Below are 14706 nucleotides of genomic sequence, written 5' to 3'. Positions count from 1 at the left end.
CCTCTCACCTGCGGGGTCTGTGGACGCTGTTCCAGCTGCTGCTGAATGGCATGGCTATGATGTTTGCCTGTCTGTGGAGCCACTGAACTCTGACCCTGATGATGATGATGATGGTGGTGGTGGTGGGGCTGTGGCTGTTGCTGCCAGTGAGTGTTGTTGCTTGAGACCGGTGAATATCGCCGCCTGCTACTGCTACTGTTTGTATTATAGCCACTGACTGAATCTGCAACGATGAACAGTATTTACTTCCTCGGGCAAAAGTAATGTCAGTAATGAGGACAAGTAAAGCACGTATATCATTTTCAAGAAAGAAACCTATCTAGAAAAAAATACATAAAAATAAATCATCAAAAATAGCTCACATGGCATACATTAACGGGAATGTCTAAAACATGTAACGGGTTTATTCCTGGAACTCTTAATTCTGACAGATCAACCTTCAACACCTGCTCACGTTCAACATAATCTAATTTTATGGGCAAAATAAATTAAAACCAACAGACCTGTTGGGTTTGGAATTTCGGTAAATTAAAATATCCCGTTCGTACGACAGCACGGACGGGATCCCTCACGACAACAGTACCCTGAGGACGTGCACGAAGATGTTTCTCAAAATGGTGTTTTCTTCATTAAGCCAAGTTACACAGCTGGTAGCCCGAGAAGAATTTATCATGTATGCAAAATTCATATTTAAAAATAATCTCCGACTGAAACATAATAATTGAAAACTACCCACACATTACACTTAGCTTCTCCAAGGCACTTTCTGACTGAATTAATGTCTGAAAATAAGTACAGTACACATGTAAAGACAATGAGTTCACGCCTAGAAAACACTGGAAACCCCAGAACAAGACCTCAGCTCAAATTCCCAGGCCTAACCAAAAATGTACGAAGAATGTCTCATTACGTGGCCATCGTACCTGACGGGGGAGTGCCTTCCTTCACTCTCTTCTTGACTGGACTGAGCTGTGTAGGCTCCTTCTTGGCATCCTGCTGAGAGCGGTGACTGGGGACGGTGAGATGGTGATGGTGATGGTGGTGATGGTGATGCGTTGCTTGAGAGGCTTGCTGCTGCTCAGGAAGACCTGTCAGACCGTGCTGATGGTGCGAGTTCTTTGACACTCCTCGCTTGTTAGCCCAGGACCCACTCGCATTTACTACAGCGGCTGATGGGTGGTGATTAGAGTGGTGATCCACAAGTGAAGGGTCATACACTTCAGCAGCAACGTCTACAGGAAAAACGGGTCGGTGCTCCTGAAGTATGGTACCGGAGTCAACGATGAGGGGCCGGCCCCAATCTCCTGCGTCTGACAACAGAGGCTGCTGGATGGCGGCATGCTGCGGTGGGATCTGCTGCCAGGATGGCACGACCATCTGTCTGTTGCCTGGCCACGTCGTCTGCACTGCATTCTGTGGTAACACAGCATTACCAATTACAGACTGAAATAAGTTGTTACAATTTTCCAACTCAACTTCCAGCACCTATCAAGGTTCTTTCAGAATTGTGATCGAGAATAACACTGCATGTTTTGTTTCCTCTTGTTCTGGTACATGAAATAAACTAGGATCCTGTTGAAGTCACATCATATCATCATCCATCAGATATTTACTACCTGCACAGGTTTGTATTAATACCTCCGTGATATGTATTGTGGTACGGAAAATCCTTACAAAAATCTGTAAGCACATACTCAATTTACTATCCCAACCTCCACCAAACATTTAGCAATGAGTTATAAAATCAGTAAACCTAACCACAGATATTTACCCTTCACATCACCACCATTAAAAGAAAAACCTACAATATTTTCAACTCCTCACTTTAATTAACTTCAACTACCTCCTCACTGATCAAGAAATTTAGGTCTATACAGTATTAACAAGAGTACAATAAACATCGAAACTTACGGTGAGCAACATCTGCCGACCACTCTGCTCGACCATTGACACAGGTACATACTGTTGCTGCGCAGCAACCTGGGCAAAACAGAAACACATCTGCCAACAATACTGCACGAACCTAAATGTTGTATACTGTTAACTAAACAAATCAACTTTGCATTTCACGTAGCTGTCACCAGAGTGTCCAAAGAATCTTTCAATTAAATCCATTTGGTAGATTCAATCGCTGTTCAGTAGTCCTCACATGATGTCACTACACCTACATCGCAGTGGGGAGTGAAGCTGAAAAGCAGGAGCCGGGTTCACCCTCAGGCAAATCAAAATACTCAAGACCTGGATAGACCATGTGACAAATTCATGCTTTCAATGATCAACATGCATTAGAAATTTCTGCAAAGCTATTGGCAGTGCACAAAAATGTCTGCGTATGAACTCGAAAGCGTATGTCCACCATGACGCTTAAATACGAGCATGATTCAAATTTCTTACTCACACACAAAGCTGTGAATAGAAGAAAATATTCCTTCAGTATGAAAAAAAAACTTTTCCTCAAGGTATTTCCATAACTGCTGCTTTGGAGAAAAAAAAATTGACTCCACTTGGTTATTCACAATACCACCAGTGAATGGGAAAAATACACGACATCAGTTCCTGTGCTCTCGTTAACTGCCGGTACAAACGATTATCACTGTGACATGGCTATAAAATGTTTCCATCAATAAACAAGACTGTTCATTACCTGCTGCGATATGATTGGAGGCTGAATCTGCAGCTGGGGTGGTGGTTGTTGTGCTACTACTGTAACATGTTTCGCAGGCGAACCCATTCCTTGATAGCCTGGTGGGCAGAGGATAGAAGAAACCAGCTGATGCTGGTGGAACGGGTCCGCCCGAGCAGCTCCTGTATACTGACGGGCCACAGATCGACCATTGTAAAGCTGATACTGGACAATTTCAAATAGCATATAAATTACTGGAAAGTTTCACAAAGTACTTAATGAAAGTCTAATTACATTTACAGCATAAACTAAGGATATCCATCCCAATTAAATATTTGTCTCATAACCAATATTCCACCACTTATTGGTGTTAACACATTATCCCATAGAAGAACATAGAAATACTGATGGTGATTACAATGCGGCGCATGAAGCCACCTTCCTGTATCATGAAGGACAAGACAGGCCTAGTGCTGAATGTTTCACGTGCAGAGCAGATAAACTACCTCGTTCATAGGCATACATAATACTAAAATATTAATGTACCAATTAGCACACATTTTAATGCTTTATGAGAAAAGCACGGTACTATTTTTTCTTGAAATTAATCAGGAATAAATTAATCAAAGTATTCTACAAGGCTCTTTAAACCAATTCATACATCTTAAAAAACATTAGAACATTACATAGAACAGGGGCTGAAACAATGGAAAGTTATTTATCAAACAAAAAGATCTGGCAAATAAAATTGAAGTAATGAATAAACAAAATTACAATTAACAAATCAAACTAAAGTGTATAAAAAGCTTGAAAATAACGAACCAGGTTGTCATAGGTTGTGGCTCTCTCTCTGACCAGGCGTTGTACCTGATTCGTGAGCTGATTGTTGAATGTTAGGGTCACATTTCCATTAGAACTAGGGACAAAGTTGGCAACAAGGGGTGGCGCTTGCTGTGCCGCCTGGTGATGTGAACTGGAACCCGAGTTGTTGTAACCATTCCGACGACAGACCTCCATCATTTGAACGCTTGCCTTCACATTGTTGCAGTGTGCATAATCCACCAGGTGAGCCAAAGTCACAAAGGCATGATTCAACGCTTCACCGGGTGTGATACGTCTTTCCTAAAGGGATAACAATACGATAAAATGGGTCGGTCCTTGGACGCGACACGACATGTAGCACGTGATATTCACATGAAAAGCATCGCGAACCCTTTGACAAGTACAAACAAAATGGTACACTCAGTACCACAGTGGTACATGCAGTCTGAGAACACTTGAAAGTTTTCCAGTATCTGTGCCCCATGCCACAAACAGAAAGAAAATTTTTGTTATGCTAAAGAATACAAGCATCTGATGGTTACATCAAGAAAGTCACTCTGGAACAGTCTTCATCAAAGGGTTAAGACCACAAAATCATACAGTGCTGAAATTCCTCGAACAAGATTCAACCTAATGTGTTTGCAATTAGACCACCAAATATTCTTGTCCATCTCGGACATTTCTCATGGAAACAAATCATACAATTACTTGCTTCTGCTGAAACTGCATATGAAGATACACAGTGGTAAATGTTATGTATCATTTCAACATTTTGCAAATGGAATGGACCAACACGTGTCACATCACACGCATACGCTACAACTTACGCCTGCGAGTGTATCAACAGAGGGTTACCAGCACATTTTAAGATTTGAATTCAAAATAAAGGCTCCGTCATGCATACGCATACGAAGACCTAGCAACTGGAAAAACACATAAGCATTTGTATTTTCACTGTAACTGTGTCTAAAACAGCACAAAGTAACGCAACAGTACGGCCGACTAAAATTACGCGAGTGCAGCTGTGTTTACTGCGGAACGTACTGAAGTTCATACAGAAAAGCCATAACAGAGCATCAAGTTTTGATATAATAAAATGAATCATGCAATTTTCTTTGATTAAAAACTATACAGTGACATAAATATTGCTACCTGGTCCATGGTGAGCATTCTTTTCAGAAGATCAATGAACTCTCTCCTGTCCGCCTTTTCTGCAAGCAGTTCTCCTCCCTCGAGATCTGTTGGCACATTCACCTGCCCAATGTCATCCAGGCAGTTGAAGATATACTTCCGAGCCTCCTTGGACTTGATACCAGTTTCAGCTTCATGTTCTTCAGGAGTCTGATCATCCAAAGAAATGGGGTAAGTCTAAGACTTAAAGACGAGCGTCGAAACAGAATAAAATCATAATCGAAGTTATCTAAAACGATTCTGCCTGCAACTTTTGTCAGAAATAAACACCGCACTATGTGAGAAATAAAGGAAGGCTACAAAGCCCATATTATATCAGCCCTATGTTCTCAAGAGGAATAAAAGGAATTAATTAACCAACCAACTAACTAACTAACTAACTAACAAAGCCCATAACGTTTCTGCAGCTTTTAAATAAGTAACATGTGCAATACAATTCTTAAACATGAAGTCGAAGGAAACCCTCAAAATGAGAAGGCAACTATGATGATGGTGTCTCGTCTCTGCTGTGTTTGCACTTCATAACAAAATGAAGATGACCATCTTCTGGGTTAAAGCACCACGCAGTCTGATAGACATTAACTGACGTTTCAGAAGAGCTCACTGGGTCCATCATCAGTGATCAAACTTAGTAAAAAATACTTTACTGAAAGTACAAAGTACAGGCAGTTTTTGAATCAAAGCTGGGCAAACTTCTGTGTGGAAAAAAGAGATAATTTCTTTTGGTTGCTATGGGATTGTGCATCATGAATTCAACTCCTCCCCCACCAAAGACAAACCACCAATCAGCAGTATTATGCTGATATCCCATTATGTCTATGTGACAATGTCCAACAAAATATCCTGAGAAACAGTATTTCACCATCAAATTTTCAGTATTTCATCAATGAAACATGCAATAACTCAATAAAGTCTCCTATTCTAAATTTATGATATTAGGGAACAGGAAACCGAGAACATATGTTTAAAATGTCGTGAGTTTTAAGTCATTTCATGGCACTTCATCAACAATTTAGGTCACGTCACATAAATTAGATGCAAGAATAATTGTAAACAGTATATCACATTGGACGTGGAAGTACTTTAATTTTTTGTTTGAGAGCTGTGGCGGAAAACCGCGAGAAGCCCGTCGCAATGGCAGGCCCTAGTGCACCAGACCTTTAATCTCCAGAAGGGGTATGTGCTGTCCATATCTCTGTAGAAGAACTTTGTTGTTTTTGATGCATTATTAAGCATATGCTCCGTGGGGAGACCCTGCGTCTGACTGATGTAACGAATCTGGTCATACTCCGATGAACCAGGATAGAGGGGCCAGCCAAGGAACAGTTCTGCCACTACACAACCCAAGGACCACATGTCAATAGCTTCACAAAAGGGGAGACCTGAAACACACAAGTCACCACTGGCGTAACAGTCAAGTTTATTTTATTCATCCACATTAGCGAAAGATCAACATCACACTTAACCACATCAGTATGTTGAATACACAAAAATTACAAAAAACAATCAAAGCAAAGTCGCCCTCACGAAGATGACTGGAGAATGTGCTACAATTGTTACATAACGCACAAACTTCACGTCTTCTTTAACGCAAACAATTAGTTCACTGCTAAAAATGTCCGGCCTGGGAGATAAGCCTGTATCACAGTTGCTGACAGCTCTTCACACTCAGCAACAAAAATATCTTAGTATATCCTGTATGCAGTGTGTATGGATTCTTTTTAGTTTTAAATTTCACACGAAATACAACCGAAGATGATCGTCTTCAGGTATGTTGTGCCACGTAATCTTACAGAAACTGACTGATGTTTCCCAATGAAACGTCAGTTAATGACTATGACACTACGAAGCGCAACATCCCAAAAAATAGCCAATTCATACTCACGGCTGCATGAACCTGAAATCTCATGTAACACACAAATTACAATTATCATTCAAAGAAATGGAAATGGTACCTGCGCCTTGTCGTGGTGGTGGGGCTTGAGTACCTCAGTGACCCCAAGAGCTACTGGTAGGGCCTCCCTAGCCAGATTGGTCGAGGGGGAGAGGTCAGACTAAGACAGGTACCCTGGTCCTCCAGGTCGGAGGTTGGTCGCAAGGCTAACAACCTTGCACCGTAAAGAGGAAGATGTTTTGAATCCTCAATCAAAGCCTCGGACAGACGGACCAGGACCGAATGGAAGAGGAGAATTGAGGAGGCCACGGACCGGAGAGCCACAGAAGAAGAATAATAATTCAAAGAAACGGGCACTAAGCATATGCTTTACGCACCAAGAATAATCTCAGGAGCTCTGTAGTAGCGACTCTGCAGGTAAGTGTTGCAGACAGCTTTACTGACGTGGGACGCACTGCCGAAGTCAATTACTTTGACTCGGTACGGTTGCCTCACTGGATCAACCAACATGATGTTCTCTGGTTTCAGGTCAGCATGGATCAAGCCCAGTTGCTGAAAACAGAAAAGGACAACATCTGACTGCAACAAGCGGGCTGATCCAACGGTTTGTATTTGATGGGATCAGCAGACTGAAATCCAAGACTGAATACCCAGATACTTTTAACTGCGTCCCATAATCTTTCTAAACATACTCTTAAGCGGAGGCAATAATAAGCCCAATCACAATATTAATTACATCACATTATGCCACATTTCTCTAAACAGCTGCGTCTATCAGTCAATTCAACTACAACATATCACAGGACAAATATTTCCTCCACACCTCAAGGTTCAGAAGTGCAGACAAGATTTACCTTAAGTTTCAGAAGCGCAGTCAAGACCTGCTGAAGAATTGGCCTAATGTATTTGAGTGGCAGTGGACTAAACTTGTTCTGTTTGAGAAAGTCGTACAAGTTCTGTTCCAGCATCTCAAACACCAAACAGGTGTGGTTCTTATGCTGGAAGCACTCGTACGCTCGGACAAAATTGAATTCATCGGCATTTTCCTGGCTAAGACGTGACAGGATGCTAACCTAAAAATAAATGCAACATAATTACGCGTGAACATGGCTACATGACTAGTTACACTACCGAGTCAACAGTCAAGGCTGCCACTCAGCAGACCAACACAGAGGAGTCGGTGTGTTAAAATGGAGTTAAGGAAACATTCTGCAAAACAGAGTGTAATACCAAAAGTAACAGATTTAAGTAAATTATTTAAACATCAGAGAGTACTGGAATATCGAGGCAACATTTACTACTATTTACAAACACCAGAATCATATCGTCATTACCAAAACATACAATTGCCATTAAATCAATTCAGACTATCCAATGCCAGGGGTTCTGATATACCTACCCCCCTCCCCCCCCAGTGGAGACGTAATCAAAATGGACTAGGACAGCTATATTCAGATAACCTCAGGGTATCAGCAACCAGGCAAGCTTCCCTGACTATGAATTCATATACTCAACCCTAATAAAAGTATTCAAAATTTCTGCCATCTACATGGGAAATGTTGAAACTGGTTATCACTCGCAGTATCCACACAAGCAACATAAGTACAGTACTGACAATGAATCAATGAAAATTAAGGTGGCACGCACCAGAACAACACTGTAACGCTACTCCTCTGTGACAAAGTTATATTTCAAAACTCACTTCAATCTGTCCTTGTCGAGCATAAGAGGGATGGTTCTTGAGGATCTTGATTGCGACGATCTCATTTGTGCCTTTCTTCCAGCACTTTACAACCTAAACAGAAATTAAACCAATTATTACACTTTAATCAAGAGGACAAGGGAGAAAGAAGGCAAAAGGAGATTACGAAAACAGAAAATACTATTCGATACTTAAATTTTATGACTGGGTAAAGGGAAAGCAGAGGAAAAGGAACTGACATTTCCAGAGATGTCAATGATACTGCTGCTATGGCATCAAAAGGGAGAATACATGGCAAGGAAGCAGAACAGCAACAGCACATTCTAGGGTACTACCCAAGCCTTTGCCTAAAGAAAATGAGGTAAATCATGAAAACAATGTCAGCAAATGTGACTGCCTTCACACACGTCTTGCATTTTAAGACAACAAACAGTACTATCATGACAGCTAACGTAACAAGCAGCTGCTGCATTTGAAGTTATTTTACTTCAACTGTGTCACTTAGTTAATATTGCAAATATCAACCACAGAAAAAAGCCAGTATTGCAAACAGAACTGGGAGAAATGAGATGACATGGTTTACTAAAATAAAATCATACGCACGCCTGAATAAAGGAACAACACTAAGTCCATCTCTTGGATTGGAACAATGTTTCCCAATCTCTTCAGTGAAATAATGACATCAACACCATATATCTATGTAAATAAGAGTAAATAGAGAGCGTTATAGTTACACAAAACAACATATGCACCGTAATTCCTGACAAATATTTATCAGCAATAGTTGTATCAGAAAATCTTCTATAACTGTAATTCACATTCATCTTAACGCCACAACACTCACCTGACCAAAGGTTCCCCTGCCCAAAAACTCCAGTACTTCATACTGCGTGGTCATGGAATACAAAACTTCGTGTTGAACGAGCTGGTAGTCGCCGTCGGCACTCGAGGAGCCCTGGGGCGCCGGGCCGGCGGCTGCCTTGCTGTGAGACGTCGTGTTGGCTGCTGTGGCGTGTGCTCCTGTAGTAGTAGTATCTGTACCTCCACTATCACCATTACCCTCACGCTCGCACGATTTCCTCTGTACGCAAACAACCATTCATTCACAACTCTCACACACAATATACTAGCACATTGCAAACAGCTGTACTACAGAACAAATATTCAGACAATGTTCAATACAGGAAACTCTGTATTAAATTTTTTGTATTATGTACATATTTCATACGCACTGAAGCTGACGTACGGTAGCCCGAGTACGAGGACAAAGACGGTTCTCAAAATGTTGGAGCTTTCTTCATTAAAATACCTTACATGGCTGGTAGACCAAGAATAATTTGTATACTCGGTCATCGTGAAAGCTTCATATCATACGAGTAGAGGTGGGTTGTATGGAAACTTGGGCAGATATCAAACATTCTCACAGCAGTGAAAATGTAGAATGGGTTGTGTAGTTCTGTACGTTATTACCAATGTTTTACGAGGAACATGTCTGCTCAATCTCTAGGGTAAAAATGTTAGAATGGAAACAGATGGAACTTTTCAATAAAATAGTACTGTGCCATGTCTAATGACAGATGACTGAGGAATGGGACAGATTGTAAGTCTTATCTATTTGGTATCATTCCATATGTTTATAATGAACAAACTTATCAATTATCCACCAAGCCACAGCCATAGCAACGTAAATGTGATATAAGGCCAGATACAGGTTCAAATAAGAAACAAGACACAAATTATTTTAGTACAGAGGCAGATGTTCTATTCTTGCATGAGGAACATATAACACAGGTTTTGTAGTATCCCGTGGAGCAAGGAGTCCCAGCTGAAGCATGCAAAGCATTGTTCAACGAGTTATAATATTCAAGGTTCAGTGAAGATTTACTTAAACTGGAGTACCAACTAAGTTTCAGTTTTATGCTATAACAGATATTTTCAATTAGTGAAATGAAACACATCTTACATCTGTAGTTGTACTATAATAGTAAAACCAAATACTTCCGCTTACATCCACACATCCTTTAACATGTCACGTTATGAATATTCATGTTAGTTTATGTTGATTCAAGCAAGAGGAAACAAATTATTTCTTTATAAAAGTTTGGCATTTACAAACAAATTTCACAGCAATTTTGGGAAAAACATGTATTACCTGAAATCTGTTCTGCAGTTTATGATAAGGATAAAGCATAATTTCTTACAACAAACTTACATCAGTACGCTATTTCAACCTGCAGGCCAGCCACAGCGCTCAATCACTACTGATACACGAGGTCCAATCGAATGAAACTTACTTTTTGGCCGCAGCGCTGATACGTGTCCAAGAGCTTTATGGTGGAGGCGCGTATGAATTGTTGTGGCATTCCCCCACTAGGGCTCTTGTGTTGCACATTATTGTTAGTGTTCTGAGTGCGATGCGTGTGGCGCTGCACCACCGACTGATTCACGTTATTAACCACGGTGCCAGCATTCAGAGAGTAGAGGTTATCACCGCCTAAATATTCAACCTGTTGATGTTCCACCTTGCGTTTCTTGTGACCTTGTTGTAACGCCACCCCGCTACTGCTATTGTTGCTATGCTGGGATTGGATGAACATGTCATGCATTCACTGAAAACGAATCACCACAAGTTTACAATGCAATCGAGGTTGTACGTTTGACAACATATCCACTGTCGAACTGCACAGTACCATTAAGACTATGGATACTTGATCTACAGCAGTCAACGTCGTCAAGGAAGGAACACTTTCCCTTTGCTAAATTTGTGTGCATTATTTTAATCCTGTTACTTAAATGCTTATTATAATTACCTTCGAAACTAAAATCAAAGACAAATATGGAATTATTGTCAAACACAAAACAACTTTCTCAAGATGTCCGATCAAGAAAAATTAACACATTTATATATATATATATAAATAACCAATTACGAACACCAATTCTTTGCTGCTTATAACTTAAATATTTACTAAAAACGTGTTTACCTCTCACTCTCCTGTACCGCCACGAAGGACTCTTCTATCATAGTGACAACATCCGGGACAAAGAGGTCCTTCAAATATCAGCCATTTTGAAATGGTGACGGGCGTTTTGTGATACTGTCCTCCGGAAATATCACTAAAACTTCACCCTCATATACTCCACACAAACCATGTACACAAATACATGCACTCCGCACTTTCACGAAATATGTTTTGTATGGGTAAACGAAACATTTACCCAGTATTTCCGACGTTTTCACTTCATGCCTTTTCACACACATACAATACGGTTTATTACGTACATCGGCCACAGAGGGGATATATTGTGGGTTGAAGGGATACTCGGAAATCAGGATTTCAATTATACGTACTTGGCGATACACTTGGCTCTACAAAAAGAACAATTTAGCTAAAACGATTCATGTGAACTAAAAATTTAATTCGCTTAACCCAAAAATTACGTACGAGTACCACGATAATACTTTGACATTTTTAATAACATTTCGATTCCGACAAACTCCATGATACTCCAACTAGAACGCCATCTTCCACCCATTCCTACATAGCAGATGATAAAATAAAATTATTTCTAAATTTTATAGATAAGTACCACCGAATGTACAGCTCTATTCTTTCATAAAACAAATTTACTTGCAATGAAACTTGACCAGTGTCTGAAAATAAATTCTTCATTTACAAATCGTATGAGGAATGTGAATTAGACAGATGATGCATTAAACACGGTGTAATGAATCCTTAATGCGTATTCCGTACATTTGCGTAATAAAAAAGGTGCTGTGTTTATTAGTTCCATATTTATACCACAAAAGGCTGATCAGAAAATGTACACTGATATCAACATTTACATTCCCGCGTTTTAATATAACAAAGTATACTGCGATCCAGCGTTTTTGGCCGCTGAAATTTGTGAATTGGAACCTAACCTCGTGGCAAGTAATCACCATATATGTCGAAACGTAACGAAGATTTACAAGGCGTGACCAGGCGTGACTAGGCGTGACTTGCTATAAAAGCGTGACGAGAGGTCACCATAAGTATTAAGATATGACGAAGATTTGAAAAGTGTGTCTAAGCGTGACGTACTGTAACGGCGTGACGAATTGTGGCCATAAGTGTCAAAACGTCACAAATGTTTTCAAAATGTTACCTAACCTAACAAAGACCAATAAACAATCTTAACCTAGCCTAACCCAACCAAACCTAACTTAACCTAACCTAACCCAACCTATCCCAACCTAACCTGTCGTAACACCATCTAACGTATTGCTAATTAGCAAAAATTAACCGAGCCGTACGTAACATAACGTAAGCGTGCCGAAACGTGACAGTGACCAATCGTGCCCAATCACATAATATTTGTGCTTTGACTTATTTAATTTGATTAAAACGTACAGTTGAGCCTTCAACACGTTGCCACAAAATGGGATGTTTATTTCCAATAGCCAGGCTTTCATTTCGTCCTTTTTGATGAAGACCTCGGTGGTTTGTCTGTCTGAGTGTTGTGACGCGAGGTGTTGTCAATGACCAGAAAGGAGATTGCAGCGAACAGGTGGCATGTTGTCAACACATCGCAGTCACAAGACAACAATTATCAGGCTTCTACACCACTGCACTGACACAGACTGTACTGACCGACAAAAACTCCTTCCTTCATTGAGTGGTCCGCATACTGGGCTCTCCCTAGAGGTCAGCGGCCATAATCGGTGGATCCAGTTCTAGTTACAAATGATTCAGGGTATTATTTATTTATATCAGCTTAGTTTCCTTTCTTGGAGAAATTAAAGCAGAAATATGAGCCCACCACGTGTAGGTGTATGCATCTTTGTGCATCCCCGTCTAAATTTTGTAAATAACAGACCTTTATGAAATTTGGTACGAAGGTTATGCCATTAGAAACCATCACAACTTCATTTTATTTTCTGTAGTCAATAATAACAATATAGTGGAAGCTCAAACTTGAGAGTTGGGACCGACCTAGTGTTACTAAAATGATTTACCTGAAATAATGTATGACACCAGATGGCCGTAAAGCTTACGCAAACATTCACACCTCTAACGAAATCCACAGTGACATTCCTCTATCAGACTGGATGTAATACTGTGTTCCCAGACAGAAAATGTTTGTTGCAACAGCGTCATTTCATTTTTTTTTTTTTTTACAATTTCAAAAAAACAAATAGAAAACATCTGTTTCAGGGCTGAATCCTATGAATATCCCAGTCCTAAACTGCATTTGTTATGACGTTATAAACACACCATTACAATCATAACAGTTGAAGGGAGGGAATAAATAAGCTCTGGGGTGTCCCATCTGTAGACTAATTTGAAAGGCAGGTCGGCAGTCTTAACGACATTGTGGGGTTTCTTGCTGATAAAAGAAGGGAATTTATGGCGACTCCTTGAAAACCTATGCAAGCACGACTAGGATTATTTACACAGTAAAATATGACGAGAACATTAATTACTGGAGTGGTATAATGCTGTTTGATGTGGGTGGACGCCTAGAACGCACGAGTCAACGTAACAAAAGTTTGTTTAGTCAGACTTTTGAGGCTGATTCTTCGATCACTCTGTAGCAACGCAAAAACAACGTCTGCAGCAAAGAGAAAGCTTAGCGCCCTACTCTTCTGTTTTCACTTTTGAAAGCACAGCGGCTGAGCACAACGATTTTACAATTTCCGTTTTCATTAATTAACGCTACGACACGTCACGAGCTTCGATTCACTTCCCGACAGATCCAAGAATTCTTCTTCAGGCCGGCTCTAGATTTCACCCAGCATCCTGACCAGGGAAGAGAGGCTGGAGCTTGAAGCTGACCCACTCACTGTTTTGCTGAGGTTAAGAGCGCGTGGCATTTTCCCACCACGGCATGAAGCTTAAATGCAGGAGCAACTCTTCCTAACAAAGTCCAAGTGTAACAATTACACCGTGAAAAATACGTGATTGAGACAGCACCGAATTTTAACACCGAGTAATTTAGGTGAGATTTAAGGTTCCCACGGCGAAGAATATGAAGATGGCTGTCTTCTGAAAGTTGAACGGTAGATAGCGACCGACGTTTCAGAGGAGCTTATTTTCTCCGTCGAAAACCAGATGATGTAAGCAGTAAGCTCCTCTGACACGTTGGTATCTTCGTACAAGTTCACATGGCGTTACAACCCAGAAGACCAACATCGAAACCAAAAAATATTTAAACGTAACGCTTACACGCAAATACAATATCACAATCCTTGGTTTGGATAATTTATTCAGTATGACGCCCAGAACAGCCGAGGTAACCAACGACTGTTGCAGTGGGGACAATAAAGGAAATATGGAGGTTTCATCAGAAGAACGATTTCTTGCATCATTTAGGCAATAATCAAGACAAGTCTAGAACACTTATTGTCCAACCATCATTTAATTTAGGTTCTAAAATGACCTCATTTTGTAACCTACATAATCATATTTCACAGACCTTCCGCCTAGCCAG

At 40.5% G+C, this 14706-nt stretch overlaps 1 protein-coding gene across 9 annotated transcripts in view; it reads right to left on the bottom strand.

The window, feature by feature from the left end:
• Hipk (Homeodomain interacting protein kinase) overlaps positions 1-11544 on the bottom strand; it is a 30734-nt gene extending 19190 nt beyond the window's left edge. For 2 of the 9 annotated variants that reach the window (XM_022087256.2, XM_022087265.2), the window contains exons 1-14: positions 11217-11543; positions 10527-10841; positions 9077-9313; positions 8836-8928; positions 8233-8325; positions 7385-7603; positions 6908-7082; positions 5795-6018; positions 4595-4786; positions 3446-3745; positions 2645-2848; positions 1912-1980; positions 924-1413; positions 9-223 (exon numbers count right to left, since the gene is read on the bottom strand). In XM_022087256.2, the coding sequence (XP_021942948.1) occupies positions 9-223; positions 924-1413; positions 1912-1980; positions 2645-2848; positions 3446-3745; positions 4595-4786; positions 5795-6018; positions 6908-7082; positions 7385-7603; positions 8233-8325; positions 8836-8928; positions 9077-9313; positions 10527-10838 (2823 nt within the window). In that variant the 5' untranslated portion in view covers positions 10839-10841; positions 11217-11543. Of the gene's footprint in view, positions 1-8; positions 224-923; positions 1414-1911; positions 1981-2644; positions 2849-3445; positions 3746-4594; positions 4787-5794; positions 6019-6907; positions 7083-7384; positions 7604-8232; positions 8326-8835; positions 8929-9076; positions 9314-10526; positions 10842-11216 lie in introns of all 9 variants that reach the window. The other 7 variants (XM_022087263.2, XM_087346439.1, XM_022087258.2 and 4 more) reach the window with 6 other exon arrangements.
• Positions 11545-14706: the final 3162 nt, after the last annotated feature.

The sequence above is a fragment of the Zootermopsis nevadensis genome, unplaced genomic scaffold, assembly GCF_977971745.1.
Source record: "Zootermopsis nevadensis isolate Lab colony 2312 unplaced genomic scaffold, Znev_1.0 Znev_ptg000001l, whole genome shotgun sequence".
NCBI lineage: Eukaryota > Metazoa > Arthropoda > Insecta > Blattodea > Termopsidae > Zootermopsis > Zootermopsis nevadensis.
This window is presented reverse-complemented; position numbering and strand designations above follow the sequence as displayed.